Source organism: Triturus cristatus, chromosome 6, assembly GCF_964204655.1.
Source record: "Triturus cristatus chromosome 6, aTriCri1.1, whole genome shotgun sequence".
In the NCBI taxonomy this organism is placed as follows: Eukaryota; Metazoa; Chordata; class Amphibia; order Caudata; family Salamandridae; genus Triturus; species Triturus cristatus.
In genome coordinates this window covers 960,251,008-960,273,113 of record NC_140589.1, presented here as the reverse complement: position 1 = coordinate 960,273,113, position 22,106 = coordinate 960,251,008, and the positions used below count along the sequence as shown (strand labels likewise).

The window sequence follows — 22,106 nt, the reverse complement described above, 5'->3', positions numbered from 1 at the left end:
CGACGTCATCATCGATCGTCTGACTCCAAGTCTTCGGGTAAGTCGAAGCACTCCAAGAAGTCCAAGAGGTGACACCGCTCTTCGGACTCCCCTCGCCGGTCGCGCTACTCGGTCGAGGGTCAGGGTGGTTCCACCCCCACGGCTCCAGCGGAGCCGCAGGCGCCGCGCAAGTCCCCATACCCGCCGGTCCCTGGGACTGATGCGACGCCGGCGGAAGTCAGTGCCTTCCTCTCGGCCATGAGGAACCTGGCTCCGCCGTCGACGCCCGCTGGCGCGCCTTCGGGCCCCGCGGACCCGACTGGGCAACCTTGCCTGCCGGCGGCTCCGGCCCCAGCGCCGTCGACGGCTCCGACCTCGACGCCGCAAGCGCCCGAGGGACCCGTTCCCGAGTCCCCGCTGACGCCGGTCGACCTCGTCACGCCTCCTCCGCCGGCGTCGACACCGGTACCACCTCCGACGCCGGCTCCGCTCGGCGTCGATCCCCAGTTCAGTCCCGCTCCGGGCCCGGCGCCGTTACGGCGTCGATGGACGCTGCGTTTGGCGCCGCTGGAGACACATTTTGTCTATCGCCCGGCTCCGATCCTTCCTCCTGCATACCAGGAATCGGATGATGGGGGCGAATGGGAGGGATCCGAGGATCCTATGGCCGTCAACTGTCACAGGACTGGGCAGATGAACTGGGTGAGGCCAGTGGTCTGGATACCTCTCCAGACACTGGATTCATCTCTCCTCCGACTGTGGCTTCGGAGGAGGGTGCTGCTTTCTCTGTGGTGCTGCGCAAGGCGGCCGCAGCCCTTGGGCTCGAGCTACCTGCCGTGGCTGTGAGGACTAATGTCCTCACTGAGGTGCTTCAGTCTGCAGCAAGCTCCACTGAGCCTCTGCTGCCATTCAATGAGGCCCTCACTGACGTTCTGCAGGGCACCTGGTCCAAGCCCTCCACAGTTCCTCCTGTGGACAGGAACGTCGCCAGGCGCCACCGCCCTGCTCCGGGCAACCCCAGTTTTCTGTCCCAACACCCTACCCCCGAGAGCCTGGTTATCCAGGCCTCTACCTCCCAATCCTCCTTCCCGACCGCTCCGCCGGACCGGGATTCCAAGAGACTGGAACAGTTCAGCAAAAAGCTGTTCTCCTCCCTTAGTTTGGGCCTGCGGTCTTTGAACACCGCCTGTCTCTTGGACCGTTATTCCCACTCTCTGTGGGATACGGTGGAGGACGTGCTGCCCCTGTGTTCGGAGGAGGTCCAGACACGACTTACCCAGGCTCTGGCCAATGGGAGGGATGCAGCGCGACATGCTATCCGATGTGGGCTTGACACTACGGACTCGCTGGGTAGGGCGATTTCTACCTCAGTGGCGCTTAGACGTCACGCCTGGCTGCGGTCCACGTCTTTTTCGGGCGATGTCCAGAGCACCCTCATGGACATGCCCTTTGATGGCACTCGCCTTTTCGGCGAGAAAGCGGACAGTGCGCTGAATCGCTTTAAGGACTCCCGGGCTACGGCCAAGTCCTTGGGCCTCTCGGCCCCGCGGTCGCAAACTTCCGCCTTTCGCCCCTTTCGTGGCCAAGGAAGGGGTGCCTCCTCACGTGCGCCTAGCCACCAGCCGCAGAACCAACCTGCGCGCGGTCGCGGACGTGGTTTCCGCCGAGGCGGTTCTGGAGGACGACGCGGTCAGCCCACATCCACCCCGGCAGCATCCGCCTCAAAGCCTTCCTAGTCCGAGCTTTCAGGCCCATTCCACGCCAGTGGGCGGCAGAGTTCGCCATCACCTGCTCCACTGGCGGTCCATCACATCGGACAGGTGGGTGCTGCAAATCGTCCGAAGGGGCTACTCCCTCCCCTTCGAGACGACCCCTCCAGCCATGCCACCGCAGCACCACCGTATCTCGGGGGATCATTTGAATCTTCTCCACGAGGAAGTTTCGGCCCTCTTGGCCAAGGGGGCCGTCGAGCGCATTCCGAGCCCAGAAGTAGGTCGTGGTTGTTATTCCCACTACTATGTGGTTCCCAAGAAGGGCAAAGGGGGCCTACGCCCTATCTTGGTCCTCCGGAACGTCAATGCCTTCCTCCGGAAGGAAAGGTTCAAGATGTTAACTTTGGCTCAGGTTCTAGCTGCCCTAGACCCTGGAGACTGGATGGTAGCGTTGGACTTGCAGGACGCATATTTCCACATCCCCGTCCTGCCGGCCCACCGGCGTTACCTGCGGTTCACGGTGGGCCTAGAGCACTTTCAGTTTACCGTGCTCCCCTTTGGCCTCACCAGTGCCCCTCGGGTGTTCACGAAAGTGATGGCGGTGGTCGCAGCTCATCTGCGCAGATCAGGGGTTCCAGTCTTCCCCTATCTCGACGACTGGTTGTTAAAGGCGGGCTCGCCCCAGACAGTCGTCTCCCACCTCCAGACTACGGCGGATCTCCTGCATTTGCTGGGATTTTCCATCAACGTGCCGAAGTCACACCTGAGTCCCTCTCAGAAGCTCCTCTTCATCGGAGCGGTTCTCGATTCGGCGCAGTTCCGGGTCTATCCGCCGGAACAGCGGGTCCGGGATATTCAGGCCCTGATTCCCATCTTTCGGCCTCTATCCTGGGTTTCGGTCAGGCTGGTGTTGCGGCTTCTGGGGCTGATGGCCTCCTGCATCCTACTAGGGCATCACGCCAGGTGGCGCATGCGGGCTCTGCAGTGGGACCTGAAGTTTCAGTGGGCCCAGCATCACGGCAACCTGTCCGACCATGTCTTGATCTCGGAGGGCACTGCACAGCAGTTGCAGTGGTGGCTCACGGACCGCGATTGGGTCATGGGCAAGAGCCTCTCCCTTCCCCAACCGGAGCATGTCGTAGTGACGGATGCGTCCCTCCTGGGATGGGGTGGCCATATGGGAGAGGCGGAGATCAGAGGCCTCTGGTCTCCGGCGGAGTCTCGCCTCCACATCAACCTGTTGGAGTTGAGAGCGATCCGACTTGCACTGAAAGCCTTCCTTCCCTCTGTCAGGGGAAGTGTGGTGCAGGTGTTCACGGACAACACCACCGCCATGTGGTATTGCAACAAGCAGGGCGGGGTGGGGTCGTGGACCCTTTGTCAGGAGGCTCTGCGCCTCTGGACGTGGCTGGAACACCAGGGCGTCACCCTGGTGGTTCAACATCTGGTGGGCTCTCTGAACGCCAGAGCAGACGAACTCAGCCGCCGGTGCATGATGGATCACGAATGGCGTCGGAACTCCGAGGTGGCGCAAGGTCTCTTTCAGCAGTGGGGAGAGCCTTGGTTAGATCTGTTCGCCACCGAAGAGAACGCGCAATGTCAGCAGTTCTGCGCGTTGGAATTTCCAAGGCGGCACTCGCTCGGCGACGCTTTTCGTCACGAGTGGAGTTGCGGTCTGTTGTACGCCTTTCCGCCTATACCACTTCTGCCCAGAGTGCTGAAGAAGATCAGGCACGGCCGGGCCCAAGTCATCTTGGTGGCCCCGGATTGGGCACGAAGGTACTGGTATCCCGAGCTACTCAGTATGTTGACCGATCCTCCGATACGTCTGCCCCTTCGGGAGGATCTTCTGTCGCAGCAGCAGGGGACGGTCCTACACCCGAACCTGTCCAGCCTCCACCTCCATGCGTGGAGATTGAGCGGCGGCAGTTGATGCCATTTGACTTGCCTCCTGAAGTCTGTGATATCATTCTGGCAGCCAGGCGTCCCTCCACAAAGACGGTATACGCCTGCCGGTGGAACAAATTTGTGGCATGGTGCACAGAAAAGGCTGTGGATCCCCTTTCCGCCCCTCTTTCTGAGGTTCTCCTCTTTCTTCTTTCTTTGGCCCGGCAGAGCTCTGCCCTGGGCACCTTGAAAGGTTATCTTGCTGCCATCTCTGCCTTCTTGCGGCTTCCTGATCAGCCTTCTCTTTTCAAGTCCCCTGTAGTTACACGCTTTCTAAAAGGCATTACTCACACGTTCCCTCCTGTCCCTTTTGTAATGCCTCAGTGGGACTTGAATCTTGTTCTCACATTTCTAATGTGCGCTCCCTTTGAGCCTCTTCATAATTGTCCTCTTCGTCTGCTGACGCTTAAGACTGCTTTTCTGGTAGCCATCACCTCGGCTAGACGGGTGAGTGAGCTCCAGGCTTTATCATCGAAGCCTCCCTTTCTCTCTGTTCATCCGGACAAGGTTGTCCTTCGGCCTCGTCCCTCCTTTCTTCCGAAAGTGGTGACCCCCTTTCATCTTGGGCAGTCTGTCACCTTGCCCACCTTCTTTCCGCCTCCGCATCCTTCCAAAGAGGAAGAGAGGCTCCACCGTCTGGACCCAAAACGTGCGCTCTCCTTTTATCTGGACCGCACAAAGCAGTTCCGGGTGGACGACCAACTTTTCGTTGGATACGTGGGTGCTAAGAAGGGGAAAGCTGTGCACAAACGGACCATCTCTCGGTGGGTCGTTTTGTGCATCAAAATTTGTTATTCCTTGTCAAAAAAGGACCCTCCTGTTGGGCTGCGCGCCCATTCCACTCGGGCCACAGCGGCTACTACTGCTTTGGGACGGGGTGTCCCTTTGCAGGACATCTGTCAGGCGGCGACGTGGGCTTCGCTACACACGTTTGCCAGGCATTATTGCCTTGACAGCCAAGTCCGGAGGGATGGCTTCTTTGGCCATTCTGTCCTCCAGGACTTTCTGGTGTGATCTTGGTTCGCAGACCCACCACCGGGGATGGTATTGCTTGGGTATCTATTCTAAGGTGAGGAATCTAACTAACGTGTTTCTTTCAGATGAACAAGTTACTTACCTTCGGTAACGATATATCTGCAAGAAACATTAGTTAGTTAGATTCCTCACCGACCCACCCATCCTCCCCGTTCTGCGAACTGACATCTAGGGTTAAGGTTATCCTTTTCAGGCCCCTAGATTTTATTTTTGGCACCAGTGTCGGTCTTTGCATGGCTCTGCGTTCCTGGCGCGGAAAGCTATGTACAAGAACTGACGTCAGCGCGCGAGGGCGGCGTCTAAGTACTCCGACGACGTCATTCCGGCGCACGACGCCGACGACGGACGCGGAGCCGCAGACGACGCCTAGCGACGCGCAAGGGGTATTGCTGACGAAAAATCTTCCGGATCCAGTCTGACGCCTGGGGATATTCTAAGGTGAGGAATCTAACTAACTAATGTTTCTTACAGATACATCGTTACCGAAGGTAAGTAACTTGTTCTTTAGCAAGAGGTGTGAACAATGAGGAAAGGGGCTGCGGTGGTCAATTATTAACCCCTTGTTAATGTTAGATGAGCGATATGACTTGTATGGCAAGTGAGCTATGTTACAATTTGTATGAGCTTCTTGTGGTGAAATTCATATAAGGACTTACCCAAGTCATGGTTTTTGGTGGTCTGCCTAAATGTTAGTCTTGGGGGAAATAAGTTGTTAGATGTAATTTCCCTACTTGCAAGGTTGGAATTTACATCTGGTTTGAGCCTGGCGAGATATGACATAGCAAGAAGGGATTTAGTAGAATGTGGAAAGAGATTGCACTTCAGTAGTCAAGCCCATATGGAATGTATTGGCTTTTCAATTTTACATGTAGATGCCCTAGTGAAACAGCTATGCCTGTATAAATGATATCATCATTTGATGCAAAGCAAGAAGAATTTGATGTACGAGTTCCAGTGAGTAGAATGTGGATGGGACAGCTGTACTGCTGCTGAACTTACATTCAGGAGAGCTCAGTTGATACTTGGCGCATTAGTAAAGTGTGACAGGAAAGACTGTGAGCAAGAGGTCTTTTTAATCTAATGTAGTTGTAGGCGTTAGATGACTGGGAGAGGAGCCGGTTTTTTTGTGTGGAGTGCTGAAGATGTAGCTCTGTGTTGCATGCACCGCAACTGGTAGGGGGGAAGAAGTGAAAGAGCATGGCCAATTACCAGTGGCGGCTGCTCGCGGAAAGCATCAGCAGGGACGGGAGTGGTATTTAAAAATTAAAAATAAACACTCAACGTGCCTCCGTCCCCTCCATCCTCTTCCTGGGTTCTTCACACCTCAAGCAGGAAGCACCTGGGCTTCCAGGCTCCCCATAGCCAATCACATCGCTGCAATGCAGCTTTGTGATTGGTCTTAGCGCCGTGGTTCAGTGCTCAGCAAGGAAATGGAAGCCCTGGGCATGTTCTCCTTCCAGGCTGTAATGCAGCACGGGTGGAGAACATTCATGCGCACTTACATAGTGCCCACCACTCCTCCCCCTGCTCTGAAAGCAGAGCAGATCCGCCCGCCCTGCCAAGACGCCGCAGCAGGAACAAATAAAATGATAATAACGTCCAGTTATTTTCATTTTAGATTTCCTTTCTTTTTTTCACTGCCAAAAGCAGTGAGGCAGCGCTCCTCCGCCTTAGCGGAGGAGCCGCCACTGGAATTTACTTAAAAAGTGGAGGTTCCTTGCAGCCCTTGATCGTTCGCCGAAGGATGTGTGTAGACATTGCAGACTGTTCCCTCAGACCTGTTAGTAGGCACTCCAACATGGCCAGGTGCCAGTGAACTCTGTCACCTATCATTTTTTATCTTCTTCACTGCTCAGAACAAAATGTCCTCATCAAAAATGGCGGGCATGCTTGGTGGATTAAGTGGAATGCGTTTGTGAACTGTCATGAATGGTAAAGCAGCAAACATCGAACATGTTACTAATAAAATGGGTGTCTAGCACAAGAAATGTGCTTGCTTGTGTAAGATTTACATTGCAGTGCCTTAAGTTAACATATTAAGCTTTGGGTGAAAAAATGTGTGTATGCATTATACTGTCACACCGCGCCAAGCCGGCAACCTCGACTGGTCCATGGACTTGGAAAGGCAGTGCTGAAAAGAGCCGCCATCTCCTGCTGGCATTGAGCTCGAATACACCGTGCCCAAAGTTTACAGGACTGCGGCGTTGTATTACAGTGAGGCTATCCGAAGGCCTCCTCATCTGTCAGAATACTTCAGATTTACCGCGTTTTGTGTGGTGTAAACGGAGACTCCCTGTCTGTCCTCCTCGACCAGGGCTTTGTTTGAGGCGGCTGCAGCGCCTGGCGGCTTTGGAGGCCGGTAACGTCCTCGTAGCATTGCTGCAAACTGAGCGGTACTTCCGTTTTCCACGAGAGCCCGGAATCTCAGCTCTTTGTCACCCTTTCCTGTTCATTTCCCTCGCAGGGTTAGAACGTAATCTAAACACAGGTCTCCCTCGAGGGACGCAGAGAAACAATTCTTGTGTCTCTTGGAGAGGGGGAGACTCTTCGGCCGCGAGCTGCGTTATATAGTTGCAAAACTAACCCGTTTCCACAGTCCTGATTCTGCATTATAGCAAGGTTGTTGTTTTAACTCCTTTAAATGCGAGATCAGGTGCATTGGCAGTTGCTTTCACATCACTGCACCCACGGTTATCTTGCAAATTTATGAAAAATAGAATCTCTACTCTTCCTTTTAAAAATGCTTTCGCGTTCTGTTGCTGGGTAAATCAATACAATTTTTTTTTAATTGCGAAGCAGTGGGACATCACAAATGTAACAAAATGTACTTTAAAATGTTCTAGTCGCCCCTCTACAGGCCCTCACTTACTCAGATTTCGAGTCACGCTGGAATCCACTGTGGGGTACAAATGGGAGTTTAAGCCTGAAATGGTGTGCGGGTTTTGAGATAATCACGTTACACCTGCAATTTTCTCTAAACACATTTCATCACGAAAAATTAGGTAAAATGTGTCAGATTTAAAACAAATGGTTGGAAATGGCTGCATGTTTGTCCGCATGTACACTGACCATGCCAAATTTAGGAAATGATCGAAAGCCACAGTGTTCTCATTTGGAACTTTACAACCCCGTTATCCCCAACCTGTTTACGCCGATATACCCCCTCTCGGCGTGATTCGTGCGCCATTATAAATTAAATGAACATAAGAATTACCAAAACGTTGAATTTGGACCTCAGTTGCTGATGCCCATCTTATGCCACATTGTGACCTGTTAAACTAGAAAGGTGCAGTGATGTACAGCATTCAAACGCTGTATCCTCGATGCTAGTATTTACTGGAAACGTTATTATTGCACAAAATAACACATTACTTAAAACCCGGCTTGGAGCAGCTGTAACTGGTTCAGAAGCAGGTTCTCACGGGGCCTGTAAATAATGTGTTGATTGGAACGTGCTTTTTTAGTGCGCGCAAGGTTTGGTCGAAACCCGTGCTGTGTTACACAATCTTTTTATTTTTCTTCCTGTTATTTTCCTTCCAGTTCTCCTTGCTTGAACAGGCTTTGCTGAAGTGCACTGGTTTCAAGCTGTGTGTGAAGTGCCACAAGCTGGTTTGTAGTGGCTGACCCACAGCCCTGATGTGTGTGCCCTCTGATGATTAACCATCCAGTAGAAGCATGCACGCTCTGTGCAAATGTTGTGTTCGTTTCTTTCGAGTACCTTGTGGTCTACTCACAGAGCACAGCTGAACTCATCCTCCAGGAAACACTTGACTTTATTTTCACGATTAAAAGAGTATTGAGGGAGTAAAGATAGTCAGGAATCCAGTGTCGTATCGAGCATCTCAACTGTGGGTGGCGAATAGAAGCTCACTATGCAATGGCCCTCTCACCTCCGCATGGACACATTGGTTGCTGCAATCCCTGTGGGAATGTGAAGGCAATGGATAGAGCTACCACACTCTGGAATTAGTTGCATATCGTGAATAAAATTGGTCCCCAGTGACTCCTACTGTCTGTATTTGGTTGCCCAGAACCAGGGAAAGGCTCGTACTGGCTTAGATGGATAAGGCACTGTCCTCATCTACTCAAACATGTTACATCATCACGTCGAGTTTCTGTCCATCTGAGCTTGGAGATCCCAGGCAGCCTTTTCACTATAGGATTGAGATTGATGCTGCCTTTCCCCCTCGGTGCAGTGACACAGGCATGATTGTAGTCAAACATCTTATTTCTCCCTTGGTGTTTTACAGTCGACCAAGTTTCTTGACACTCCAGTGGCACGGGGATTACACTAAATAACCAAACTAGCCTCCTCCTGTGGGTGCCAACTCGTTGAGTGAAGCTTGGCTTGCCCTGTCCTGCTCATGAATCCTCCGCCCCATTGGGTACATCCCACACTATCTTGATGCAAAAGACTCAGAGGGAGGAGGCTGCCAAGTGAGGGCCTGTACCATAAGAAAGTGGAAGACGCAGACTTCTTTCAGGTTTCCAACAAAGTTCGCTCATCAATCAGCTGGCCACGCCATTTTGAGATCTCAATTTTCTCGGACCACATTCTCAGACTTAGAAGTACATGACCCTACTTACCTCTCCTTCATCTGATTCTCTTGGTTGAATTTGATGCCTTAAAGCTGGCCTTCCTCCTTCAGCCACTCTTCAGGACCTGTGGTCCACTATTATCGGACAACTTCAGTACAGGTTTTCCCACTAGATGTCCCTCTCTTAGTAAAGATGGATTCCCTTCAAATTGTGTTGTAGTTCTCTAATGATTCGGAGTAGTGAGACAGAGAATATAGTTGGAACAGGTTGCAGCTATACCACATTTTTTGTTCCTTCCCAATGTCATATTTTGTCTTCTGTCCCTTGAATTCCATTTAAAGGGGAAGTGTCAGTGGCAGCATCTCCAGGGTCAGGCCTTCCTCAGTCTTAGGCGGCACCAGTCTCATGGTCTGCGCTGACTGCTTTTTTTAGGTCAAGCATTTTAGAAGTTTCTACAACCATTGTTTTCAACATCAACCTTGGTTCTGATGCTCTCAACACTGACCCCCAGGCTCAGTCTTTTGGCCCAATGTTTGTCCAGGATGATTCATCTTCTCAGCCACCTTCTCGCCGTAGACCATGGTTGGCTGGTCATTATATTGGCTGGGACACTGATGATCAAGGTACTGATGACCACAAGGATTCACACAACTCTTAGACAGTTTGCATGCTAGAATCAGCACTTGATGGTCTGTCTAGTCATGTGCTGAAAGCTACCATGGCACCTCTTCAAACCAGTCTTGTGGTATAAGGCCCTTAAACCGGAAGAGAGATTGAAAAAAAGGCCTCTAGTAGCTAGTAATGTGTAAATCTCTGGACAGAAAGTATAGATCCCACAAGTATAATACCATCTTTGTCTCTTTAGTCCCACCATCTTATGCTTGAACTAGAGAGATGGCAACCTCCTTAAATGGTGAGGCTTTTCCCTCCTACATGGACAACGCTGTGATGCCAGCAAAAGCCAGTTCAGAAATGGCGAGCTGTGCTATGTAACTTTGGCATAGTTTTGAATATTATGCCTCTTTCCTCTCCATACATAGAAGTATATCTTTATGCCCAGTTTGCGGTACTGCAGACAACTCAACACTGAAGTCCTGCAGCTTATAGTCTAGAAAGAGCAGGCCCTGAGGAAACATGGGAACCTTTCCTGCTCTAGCTTTCTAGGAGCTCAGAGTTTGAAGGCCTCAGAACTAAGAGGATGCCCAGATTATAATTGTAGTTTACCTTTCTGTAGGAATAATGTATTTGATCATGCAATGGAAGAGATGCTACAGTAGGGAAAGATAGTAAGTAGCTGCCACATGACTGAATTTCATCCAGTCAGTACACATCAGACAACCTTCCAGTTAGGCAAGGCTTTCCAGTCTTCTAAGGCTAGGGCCTTCTTCAAAAGCAAGCTCTTACCAGGGCCTTCTTCAATCTCAATTTGGGAGATATGTTTCAAGGGGACGCTTAAGACTACTGAGGCTACACGCAGTGACTTCCCGGGCAGTTCAGTCACTAGTTCCTACTTCATTTCTGGTGATGCAGACATTCAAATAGAGGGTGATGTGTCAGGCATACAGACTGTCTTTGATGCCAGGATGCAAATGTTGCAGTTTCTCCTTGCTGAACTCTGAGATTATAGTCTGGACGTGCCTGAATATTGATTTATGCAACACAGCATTGCAAAGGTCCAGTATTGCTATGAGGGAAGCTCGTCCTGAACTGGACAGAAAAGATGTCTGCGCCTATTCCTACTCCCTTTCTACCAAGAGTCCTTAAAAGAAATAAGGAATGTTTGATAAATAGCAAATATGAGTGTCCAACAGTCCACCAACAAGAACAAGATCCAATCTTCCAAAGAGGCAAATCAGTAGTCCGTGCAATTTGATTGTGGTCAAAAGTTCATTTTATTCTTTTATTCTTTCAAGGAATTTTCATAAAAAACACTTCACGCTATGGACAAGCCTGCCAACGCGTTTCGTCCCCTTGGGACTTCTTCAGGGCTTAGCGGATAGTGCATATATGACAAGTGTTCTTGTGCAATGTTAACAGTCCAAGTTTATGCGAATGCAAGGGGATGAAACGCGTCGGGAGTCTTGTCCATAGCGTGAAGTGTTTTTTATAAAAATTCCTTGAAAGAATAAAAGAATAAAATGAACTTTTGACCACAATCAAATTGCACGGACTACTGATTTGCCTCTTTGGAAGATTGGATCTTGTTCTTGTTTGTGGACTGTTGGACACTCATATTTGCTATTTATCATACATTCCTTATATCTAGAGTGCAAAACCGACCTGTTGGAGTTTCATGTTTGATGGGTTAGACCCATCTTTTACAGGACGTAGGAAGGTCACGTCTTGGGTTTTCTGCACCTAGGTCACTACAATTTGTAGACATAGTACCTCATTGTAAATGGTGCTGGATTTGCTGCCTTGACCTTCTTTCTTTTGAGTATCCTTAAAAGAAATGAATGATAGCCCAGGGTGCTCATTTATCCTGCTGGTCTTGGCCTTGACTTGCCTTAGACATCTTGCATTTTCTTCACAAAGGGGCCATTTTGAGGCATAACTGGTTGACCCCGATTGAACCAAGGATCCTCCACTTCTCCCTCCCGTCGCTCATTTTGAGTGGCTGGTTCTCTGTGGTCTAGACTTCACTCACTATGGCTCCTCTAGATGTTCTGGGGAGAAATCCAGCACATGGCCCCACTGCAAGAGGTTGTGGCTTTGGTATTGGGCTTTGCACAGCTGCATTAAACCCCATTTCTACTAATTTGGTCAGCCGACGCCATTTGATTTGCTTCTTACATCTGTTCTGCCGACTCCCGTTGGTTGCTCTTCTGTGAAAAGGGACCTGAACATTCTTCAGTCCTCGTTTACATGCAAATCTTAATAACTCTTGGCTTTCTGCTTTATAAAAGGTATGTTTGCAAGTACAAGGTTCTTCTGAAACATACCTTGTTTTCCAGCAAACAAGGCAGTGCTTAGCACAAACCCATCCTTCATCCCAAAGCTGCCGAATTTAATCTAAAAGGGGAGATTTTTCTTTCTGTGCCCAAACGCCTTTTTTGGCTGAAGAGATGCTGCACAGCATTGATTTGGGCGCATTTTTCAATCCACCTCATCTAGCCAGAATGAGCGATTTATGATCTGGGCATCAGTTCTTTGTGGCCCAAGGTGACAGAGGTGCAGACAAGCCTGCTTTGAAGGCCACTGTTGCCAGATCACCACCCGCATCGCCCATAGTTATACTCTACAGGGCCAGCATCTTTCATCCGATTGTCTTGACGGGCATCATCCCTGGCATTCTCCTGCTACGTTCCTGTTGAAGAGGTTTGCAAGGCTTCTACCATACCCACTATGCAAGTTCTGCGTTCTGCATGCATTTTCAGGAGCTAATGCATAGTTCGGCAGTAAATTGATTCTTTTTTCTTTCTTTTGCCTTTTCCTTTGCTGTTGAATCTACCCATGGGTTGGAAATAGTAGGGATCCAGGAGCTAGAAAGAGCATAGACCTTTGCTCCAAAATTGTAGGGTCCAGCATCATCCTGCTTATCTATGTCATTGTTCAAATCATCCTCAATATCAGAATATGTCTCCAAGAAGGCAGTGGTGAGAAAACACATCTGTGCAGGGTATCCATCTTCTTCGAGGAACAACATTTATCCCATCAGGCGGGTCAGCACCCTATGACAGGAGACGTCCTGCAATGTCATTGAATACGCTAAGTAGTACTTTTTTGTTGTTGAAAACTTGACATTTCTGTCCTAACCTTGTTTCTCGTTTCATTGGCTGGCCTAAAGCGTTTTTGCGGTGTCACTGAATTGATTTGTTTCTTTGGTGGACCTGATTTTAGCACAGTATTCGTGCTCATGGATTACTGTTTTCAAGTTGCTGCATGCTAGTTGTTGGCAGCGTCCTGAGAAAAATTGTCAACATATTTTGTGCATCTTCCTGAATTGTGTGACACTTAGATTTGAGTGCTACTAGCACCTTCCTTGTTCGGTTTTCAGAAGAAGTTTGCATGCAGGACACCATAGAAGAGGCGAGGCCTGGTATTGAGCCCGATTGTGCCCTTAAGACAAGTGCTCCGCACTGCTCCGCCCTCTCAGTCAGTCTTGACGTCATTCTTCATTGCCTTATCCGGGAGTTGGATATACCATGTCCAATGTGTGCAGCTCCCCTTACCTATGGCTACTTCCTTCAAATTTCCAGGGTGCTTCGAGCTTCTGAGCTCTCTGAGAGTTTACTGCTGTAGATATGGGAGCCACTGGTAAAATATTTCTTCTCTTATCACAGAAAAGAACGAGGAGGAGGAACAAGAAGCCAGGAGAGAACTGAAACGCCGGCTCACGAGAAAGGTAACTGCCTCATGTTTTTTAGTAACGCGTGTTCGACTCCTTTATTTTTCAAAGAAGATATCATTTTTATTTTCTGATAGTCTTTAGCATCTGCGATTGTCAGAGTCACTTAGATGGTATTTGCACAATTAATTGTAGTATTTGATAGAGCGGAAATTACATCTACACTTTAAAAGACGAGCAAAAACTAAACATGACACTTTTTGAGAGAAAAATAAATGAATGTGTGAAAACTTCACGTTATAGAAAATTATGAAAACAAAGAATTTTAGGTACTGCATTGTAAAATCATGCAGAAAAAGAGTAGTTTAAATAATATCATGCGTCCAGTCGGTTTAAATGTCCTCCTCATTGTTTTGTTGAGTCATATGATTAAGACGCCCACTCCCTCATCACCTGGGTATGGTTGACTTTAATCCAGACTGTCGGTATTCATTATGTGAAGTGGTCGATGCCATTAAATGAGTAACCTGTTTAATCTGTATTGTCACCGAATGAGAGCACACATACCCTTGTTTCGTTTGGGATATTGAGATGATTTATTTCATTGATTTATATTTCATTGTGTGATGTTTTTAAACTATGAAATTGTAGTCGAAAGAGTCTTTTCTGCACAAGACATTGATAGTGTGCTCAATAAATGCAAATCGCTGATCTTCACTCATACACAAGACTGACTACATGGCAGACAATAGACTTTATGAGGGTGGGTGTAGAAAGGGTCCTGTTAGCTCACGGCACTTTCTCTTCTTTTTTAAAAAGGTACTCTGGGACGCTTTTTTATTCGATGGTGTTGTGTGGACATACATTTTGAAATATTTTGTGGAGTCTTTAATAGCTATTTTTTTGGTGGGGGGAACTCACAACAGGGTTGATTCTGGAAGTAGGAGAATCTTATATGGTAAGTGATCTAATAAAGAAGTGGGAGGCGCAGAGAAAGGATATGATCCAATGATAGTGAAGAATAATCATAGTGGGTACATGCTGGGGGGGGAAGGGTGGATCTCTTGATGCCACATCAGTTGTGATAGGAATAGAGGTACCAGTTCTGCAGTGGCAGAGTGTTCAGCAGCCCTGCGGACTCAGCTTTAATTTTCAAAGTTGTTTAGATAGGTATTGTGAGACAGGTGCTTAAACCAAGCCCCTGCACACCTTCCGGGCCCGCGCCCCTCCCCCCCCTTCCCATTCAGGTCATAAATATCTAAGGTATGGCAGACTCAGTGGCCAGGCCGCTCCCTACATTCTGCCGGGGGGGGGGGGAGAATCATTTTGTATTGCGCTACTGTTTTGAGAAGTTCTCATTTAATCATCTGTATGCATTTTTAGTGTCAACCTTGTTTATAAACGCCGTATGGCCATCTCATAAAAACCGTACCCTGGGTTAGGCGTTATGTTAACTTTAAGTTTGAGAGTACTCCTGGCCCATGCTGGAAATATCAAAGCCGCCCCTTATTGCCCTCTCCACATTTCCTTAAGGAAATCTTCAACATCCAAATCTATGAACAGTGCATTTGACACCTGTCTTTAGTTATATTTTTTATACCTTAACCGGTTTTCTGCGTTTTGTTCAGAAAGGTACTCTACAGTTCCTACATGTTTACTGTTATAAACTTGAAAGATATTATTTGCTTCAGAGCGAGTACGCAGAACGGACCGATTGGCGATTCATTGCACACAAGAAGAGTAGTTTGGGTGCTCAAAATCAGCACCTTGCAAACGTAAATTCCTAATTAAGATTCACAAAATAAACATCGGTGAAATGTTACCTTCCTGAGGTGCACTTCCTGTTACCTACCTGAGGTGAATTAGGCGATTACCCACAAATTTGTTATTCACATACCGCTTGCTGATAGATGCTGACCCCAGAGCGGTTATGCATGTTTTTCGGCTACACCAGCAGAATTTTTCACCTGGTGGAAGTTCTACCATCTCAAATTTTTTTTGCATTACAGCGATCTTGGAAAACTATGAACGGCTAAAAAGTTATAAATCTGCTCCAAAGTTAGGAGAAACCGAATTGAACAGATTTCCAACATTTAAGCTTGGCTTTTTGTAAATCCAGTCCACAGCACAGCTGTCTATCTTCTTCACTGGTGACCTTCATCTTTTTCCCTTCCATCTGCTCACAGCTCAGCCTGAGACCTTCAGTGGCAGAACTGGTGGCCAGAAGAATCTTAAGGTTCAATGAATACGTGGAGGTGACTGATTCCCTGGATTATGATCGCCGCGCAGACAAGCCCTGGGCAAGACTGACTCCGGCAGATAAGGCAAGGACCTATGTACAGTTTAACATATTGTGTTGTTTTTTGGTTTTATATTTATTTTCTAATCAGGACTGCATTATGGTTCCCAAAACCTACGATTGTCTTTGTTATTAAATTGATCTTTTTTTGTGTTTTTTAATGAGCATGTAAATTTAGGATTTTCTAATTGAATGGTGTAATTTGTAAAGAATTAAAAAATGATCCAAACTTTCCAGTCTCTTTTTTTTCCTAAATCAAGGGCATGCAACTAACACCTTTGGCTTCTGGCAGTGTCATAAAGGGTTTAAGTATATTGGTCTGGAAAATAAAGTATCCTTCTCTTCACTTGACTCGCCTTCCAGGTCATCATGGCAGACCTGCACACTAATCACATAATTATACCTCAAATTGATATCCTCACAAGATGTCCTGCGTTTCCAGAACTGACTGGGGTACCGGAGTGATAGTTGTCGAGGCATTACCGTAGACTCAACCTCTGAACGAATTTATTTATTTAGTTTCCTTCCAGCTGCATATTGATAAGTGGGCAACAGCACCAGCAGAAAAGAGCCATTCCCTTGCACTCAGCACCAGGGCAAACTTCTTTGGCTCCCCGTGGAAGCTGATCAGAAATAAACTCAATGCCCAGTACCCAACTGGCGTGGGACGCAATAACGAAGCGCTCTTCATGTCCCATACTATATACTCCAGAACAATTGTTGGAACATTATCCCATTAACCAGCTCATAAGTGAACAAACCTCTCTCCTTCCTGCCTGAGCTGTGATCACAATTTATTCCCTGAAGGACATTTCCTTGAATATGCTGCAAATGTGGATAGGATTGCTACCTTCGCTATGGACATGTTCACATATCATTGACTTAGGGCATTATGTAAAGCTAAGTACTGCTGTGGCTAGATTCGAATGCTATCCCCAAAACGCAGACTGAGACTAGTTTGCATCAAGTTGCTCTACCATAGTTGTAGAACAGCCGTTAGATCAGCTAAATTCAACTTGTCAACGAATGCAAGTTGTGTACACTGTCTGGACGAGGATGCCGACTTCCTACATCTTGCTGTGATATGTCCCAAGATTGCCGAATATTGGACTAAAGCGTTTGGTATTGTTTCTATTATAATTGCAAATGACTAAATGCTATCTCCTGAGACAGCTTTCCTGGGTTATACTGCCCACTTCTCCCCATCAAGCTGCACATTTACATCTATAGCCCTTCAACCACCCAAAAGAAGGGTGGCGTGTCTGGTGGAGAAATGGAGTTCCCATGATTTAAACTTAGTTATCTGTCCTCATATACTGCAACAAACGGTTAGAGACGTACTTCTCTACATTACTCCCCAACAGCAAACCAAAAGACGCATGGTAACCATCGCAGGCCTACCTTATCACTGCTGACCCCCTCTTGAGAGGTCAGTACTTTGGTCTGGGCATGTGTACGGAGGAAGGTTGATGATAGACCACGTTGCAGTGATAGTACACACATTCTAAGCGAACAGTATTAACTGAAAGTAGCTCGATCGCCCAGATCCGGTCTGTATCGTTATCTAACCGTAGACATTGATGCAATGCTTGGAAGTACTGTAAGTAGCGGAGCGTGCTCAATGCCATGAATCAGTCAATTTTTTCCATGTGGCTTGTTTCTGATACATACATCGCAGTAACAACTTTGTTATACATGATGCTTGTAGATGAATGTATCATTCTCATTGCCTGGTATCTTGCCGTTTTGTTGAAATTGATTCATAAATTAGAGAAACAACATAAAGGCCCATTGATCTCTACATGATACATTTATTGTGATAAAATAGGGCCTGATGTCTTGCTGCCTTGATCTCCCTCAATGTGTCTCCTCCCTAGAGATCTATTAATCTATACCTGGCATGCTGCTATAATGCCGCACGTCTCTCTGCACCAACCACGCCATCTTCCTAGGTGCTTTTAGACCTTAGGAGATGGTGCATCGCTAAAGTCTAAGAAGGCACAAGACAGTCAGGTGAAGTAATTAAGATGATGGTCCGTCCTCTACCAATTCACTGCCACCTCCAGGTCTCTGGAGACCCAGTGGGGGTGGTGGGTCACCTGCCCGTCCCCCTCTTTTTTGAGTCTGTGGAGATTGACGAAAAATGGGGGAAGGTAGTGGGTGAACTATTTCATTGGATTGGGTCAATTTAGTGAAAACACTTTCACTGCTGTGACATACAAGAAATGAATAAATGGACTTCAGATTTGGAATTCCTGAAAAATGCTTCCTATGCCAGTCGTAAACAATGCAGGACTTTGTCCCTTGCTGTAGTGCAAGCAATATTTTTATCCACAATATAGGAACTTCTGATGATCCGAAATGTATGCATTCTGGAACTTTAAAGGCCGACCTTTTAAAGTAAATCTTTTTTCACTCATTCGGCTTCCGGCGGAAACACAATCTGTTTTCAAGGCAGTTTGCCTGATTTTTAGAATGATTCAGCGCAGCATACTACGTGATCAGGCTGAAAAACTGAATCTTGAATGCTGCAAGAAGATACTTTGTCGAAGCCCAAAAAGTCAGGTAGGACCAAACGCTCAAACAGTTGTTCTCCGGTTGTACCCCAACAAATGTGACACTGCTTGGCTGTTGAGCTCTTCTTAGTGTCTGACCTCACACTTTCGAACAAAACCCTCAAACTCTTTCTCCTTAGAAATAATCTTACAAATTTAGCCTGCAAACTCCAGTGACTGTGTTTTATGCAACTACACATATTTACAATTGCAGTAGATCTATTTCACTGAAGAGTGCTAATGGTCATACATGGCACACAGTATGGGGTGAACCCTCTATACCTGGAGCTGTGCAGGTAATGTGGTGCTACCAACCTTACGTGTTTGCCTACTAGTTAGGCGCTGAACCGTCCACTGTTGGGGCATAACCTTTTCAAAGAATGCTTAAGTGGAACATGTCCAGCATTTTCTTTCATTCCAGATAATAAAAACAAGTAGATGAGTTTAAAGAAGGTTTACAGGAATTTTAGTCAATCATCACTATTAAGATCAATTCATAATGGCTCCTGATTCCTCATTTTGAGAAATAATCAGGCAAATATAACCTGTGGTTTAACCAAATGGTTTCTTGTCAGCAGTGATGCTGCCACATATGTGGTCGAATTCATTATTTTTAGGGACACCTTGGCACTTAAAGTGTGGGGATTCTAATGAATAGATGTTTTTCCCTCCAAGAAAGAATGCCACTGGTGACTGTGATAAGAACATGATTACACCAGTTTAGGTAAATATTGAAGGCCAGAAGCAGTAAACGCTAAGGAGCCAATCACGGCAAAAAGAAATGGAACCCATGTAGCAGAAGACCATTAAGTGAAGACCACCATGATTGCCTCAAAGGGATGGAAGAAAGTGTAGCCATGGAAACTAGAAAATCTGTTTTAGTGGGGTCTGTTTGAGTGTGTGACCGCATATCTTTAGAGTCAATGACACCTTTTAAGTCGGTGTACACAGCAAAAATTCAACACCTTAAGATAAAGTTGGGTGTTGTTAATGTACTATTAATGGAAATGCCCCTGTTGGGCTCCAGCTCCCCATCATACCAAGCCTGTGGCTCCATCTAGGCATCAAGAAGCATGAATGCCAGGACCACCTTCAGGGGGATCCAGCAAGTCATAGGATAGGGCCTGATCTGATGGAAAGTGTCTGGATGAATGGACGACACCCAGTATTGTAGACCAGGATTCCCGAGCGCGACTACCACAGCTCATAAATAGCGACTGAGTAGAGGTGCCAGGAGTATGACAAAGAGGTACTCCTCCATTAGGCACACTCATAAGGTCTTCCAAAACCGGAGTAGTATCCTAATTGCTGCTGTCGGGGTTTTCCACAAATGGTGACGGACAGGCCTGGAAAGGATTGTGTGGCATGAGATGGTCTTTTAACTGATGTGCTTCACAATCTCCAAAACCCCTTCCTGAAAAACAAAGGCGAGACATTGGAGGAAAAGTTGGCAACAAGAAAAAGGTGTAGGGCGGACCTTTGTTTTTTTTAGGTGATCAAGATGCCTCAATTTAGATGTTGTGAAAAAAAATCCCTGCGATAAGGACTCATATCACATAGGAAGCCATAATGGCGCAGTCAGTGTGTAAATAGTTTTAAAGTCCGCTGCCGAAGTGCGATCAGGACAAAAATCATTCCAGGTTGGAAAGCGATAAACAGCTGTTGAGGGAATAGAAGACAATGACACAGGAGATTTAGAGACCACATAAGGACAAACTGTATACCTTTTCTATAAGTAGTACAGATTGCTCAGCCCCTGAAAATAGTAGAAATAAAGTATTAAGCTACCATTTCAATGTGGCCAGTGCTTTAAATGGGCCGGTATTGTCCGGTACGGAGTACCAACACTTTTTTATTTAGAGAGTGAGAGTACCGGCACATCTCAGAAACAAGCAGGTGCTTTGGTACAGAGTACCAGCACTTCAATTTTTCCATTTAAAGTACTGACTGTGGCAGAAAGTCCATAATCGAGTTCTGTGGCAGAAAGTCCATAATCGAGTTAAGTGGCCGAACTGTATCCAGAAGATGGTCAGCTGTATCACTTCTAGTATGGTCGTGTCACCTGCATTTTAAATCCTCGATCTCCACCAAGGTATTACTGAGACATTAGGAAATGGGCATTCGATTTGGGAAGCGGTAGTTCTGAAAATGATTAATCCAAAGTTAAGGGGAAGAATCAACAAATTTTGCAAATTGACGCCATATTTTACAATTTGAGTGCTCATTGTATGTAAGGATCTGATACCATAGTTGTAGTATGAGGAGTTATTTGCTCTGCAGTAATGAGTGTGGGGGTGGGTCTACGACCAGAGCTGCCGACTTTGGAACTTGGGAACAAAGCGCGAGTCTTGGTTTCGGCTCACCATCCTTTAAAAAGTCTGTCCTTGTGAAACGCAATCTTGGATAACGAGCCAATCAATGCCTTTGAGCCAAGTTTGCGCTGTATAAAACTGTAAATTTAGAAAAAACTAGATTCTCAAAAAGCTGGATAATAATGGCCTACTGGTTCACGTGACATTTTACACAGTATCCCGGAGATCCGGTTTGTGCAACAACAACAAAACACACCACAGAAACCCATCTTTGAGTATCTTAACACTGAATTACTGGGAGTGCCCTAACCATTACTTTCTGATTCTCTTCTTTAGGCCGCCATACGGAAAGAACTGAATGAATTTAAAAGCACAGAAATGGAAGTACACGAAGAAAGTCGACACTTTACAAGGTACTGTACATGGCTTATCCGTTGACCTGAAAGGCATGCGAGTAGAAAGCTGCTTAGATGCTCTGCACACCGACTACTCCACTCAGCCTGCTCCGTGTCATTGTTCCTCTTGTTACCTAAAGACTCTGTATGTTGTCTAGCGACAAGTAAGAATGTGCAGACTCAAGATTTTCCAATTAGGGCCTGTAATTTACATTTTAGCAGCTTATCCGGGGACTGTCTCAAATCTACCTTTGTCCACATAAGATCTGGCCATTGGAACAGGACACACCACTTTAACAACAATTTTACACTGATATCAGAATCTCCCTTTCACTGTCTCCCATTGGACTCTTCTGCTCGGCCTACACGGTCATCAAATTAAAATTCAAAAATTGTTTATGCATAATTGAGAATATTTTTTCATAATATATTTTATATAAAATCAAGCAGACAAGTTCCATTCAAATAAAGGAGGTTTCGTATTAACAAAATCTGGTACACCATTCATCATAACCACTATTGCTTTGTATCAGGTTCTAAACGCTTACTGCAACAGGTACAATCATGATTCGAAAGAAGATGGCGAGAAACACAAAGTATGCCTCCTGTGTTGTGCGAAAAGAATTCTTGTTAAACATTGGTTTTAAAATTAAAAACTTTTCTACGCAATTTATTCACTCCAGGGTAAAGATATAAAAAAATCTTTAAAAGACTCTTCTATCATTCCAAACAACCTACAGATGGGTTTGAATACAACCAAACCCTCCTATTACACTTTTGTCAACATAGTGAAAACCAAAATGTGTTTATTGGTTACGAATTTGTGTGAGGTGAGGTAGAGCACCAGTTAAGTACCTTTGGTCGAAAGATCTATGATAAGTAGGAGCTAAGATGAATCATAACTTAGTCCTCAACGACGAATGTTAATCTTATTAAAACATTATTATTTTATGTTTGCTTTAATATTACTTTTAAACTCATTGAAAGATACTTGTAATTTGTAACGTCAGCATTTGTAACATTAGCATCGGAACCCTAAATTGTC

General features: G+C 46.6%; 1 protein-coding gene across 4 annotated transcripts in view; it reads left to right on the top strand.

Annotated features, from left to right (window-relative positions):
• Positions 1-22,106, top strand: part of PHACTR2 (phosphatase and actin regulator 2) — a 458,184-nt gene that overhangs the window by 426,237 nt on the left and 9,841 nt on the right. For all 4 annotated transcript variants that reach the window (XM_085611660.1, XM_085611661.1, XM_085611662.1 and 1 more), the window contains 3 exons: positions 13,496-13,557; positions 15,687-15,824; positions 21,003-21,079. In XM_085611660.1, coding sequence (XP_085467786.1) covers positions 13,496-13,557; positions 15,687-15,824; positions 21,003-21,079 — 277 coding nt within the window. The remainder of the gene's footprint in view (positions 1-13,495; positions 13,558-15,686; positions 15,825-21,002; positions 21,080-22,106) is intronic.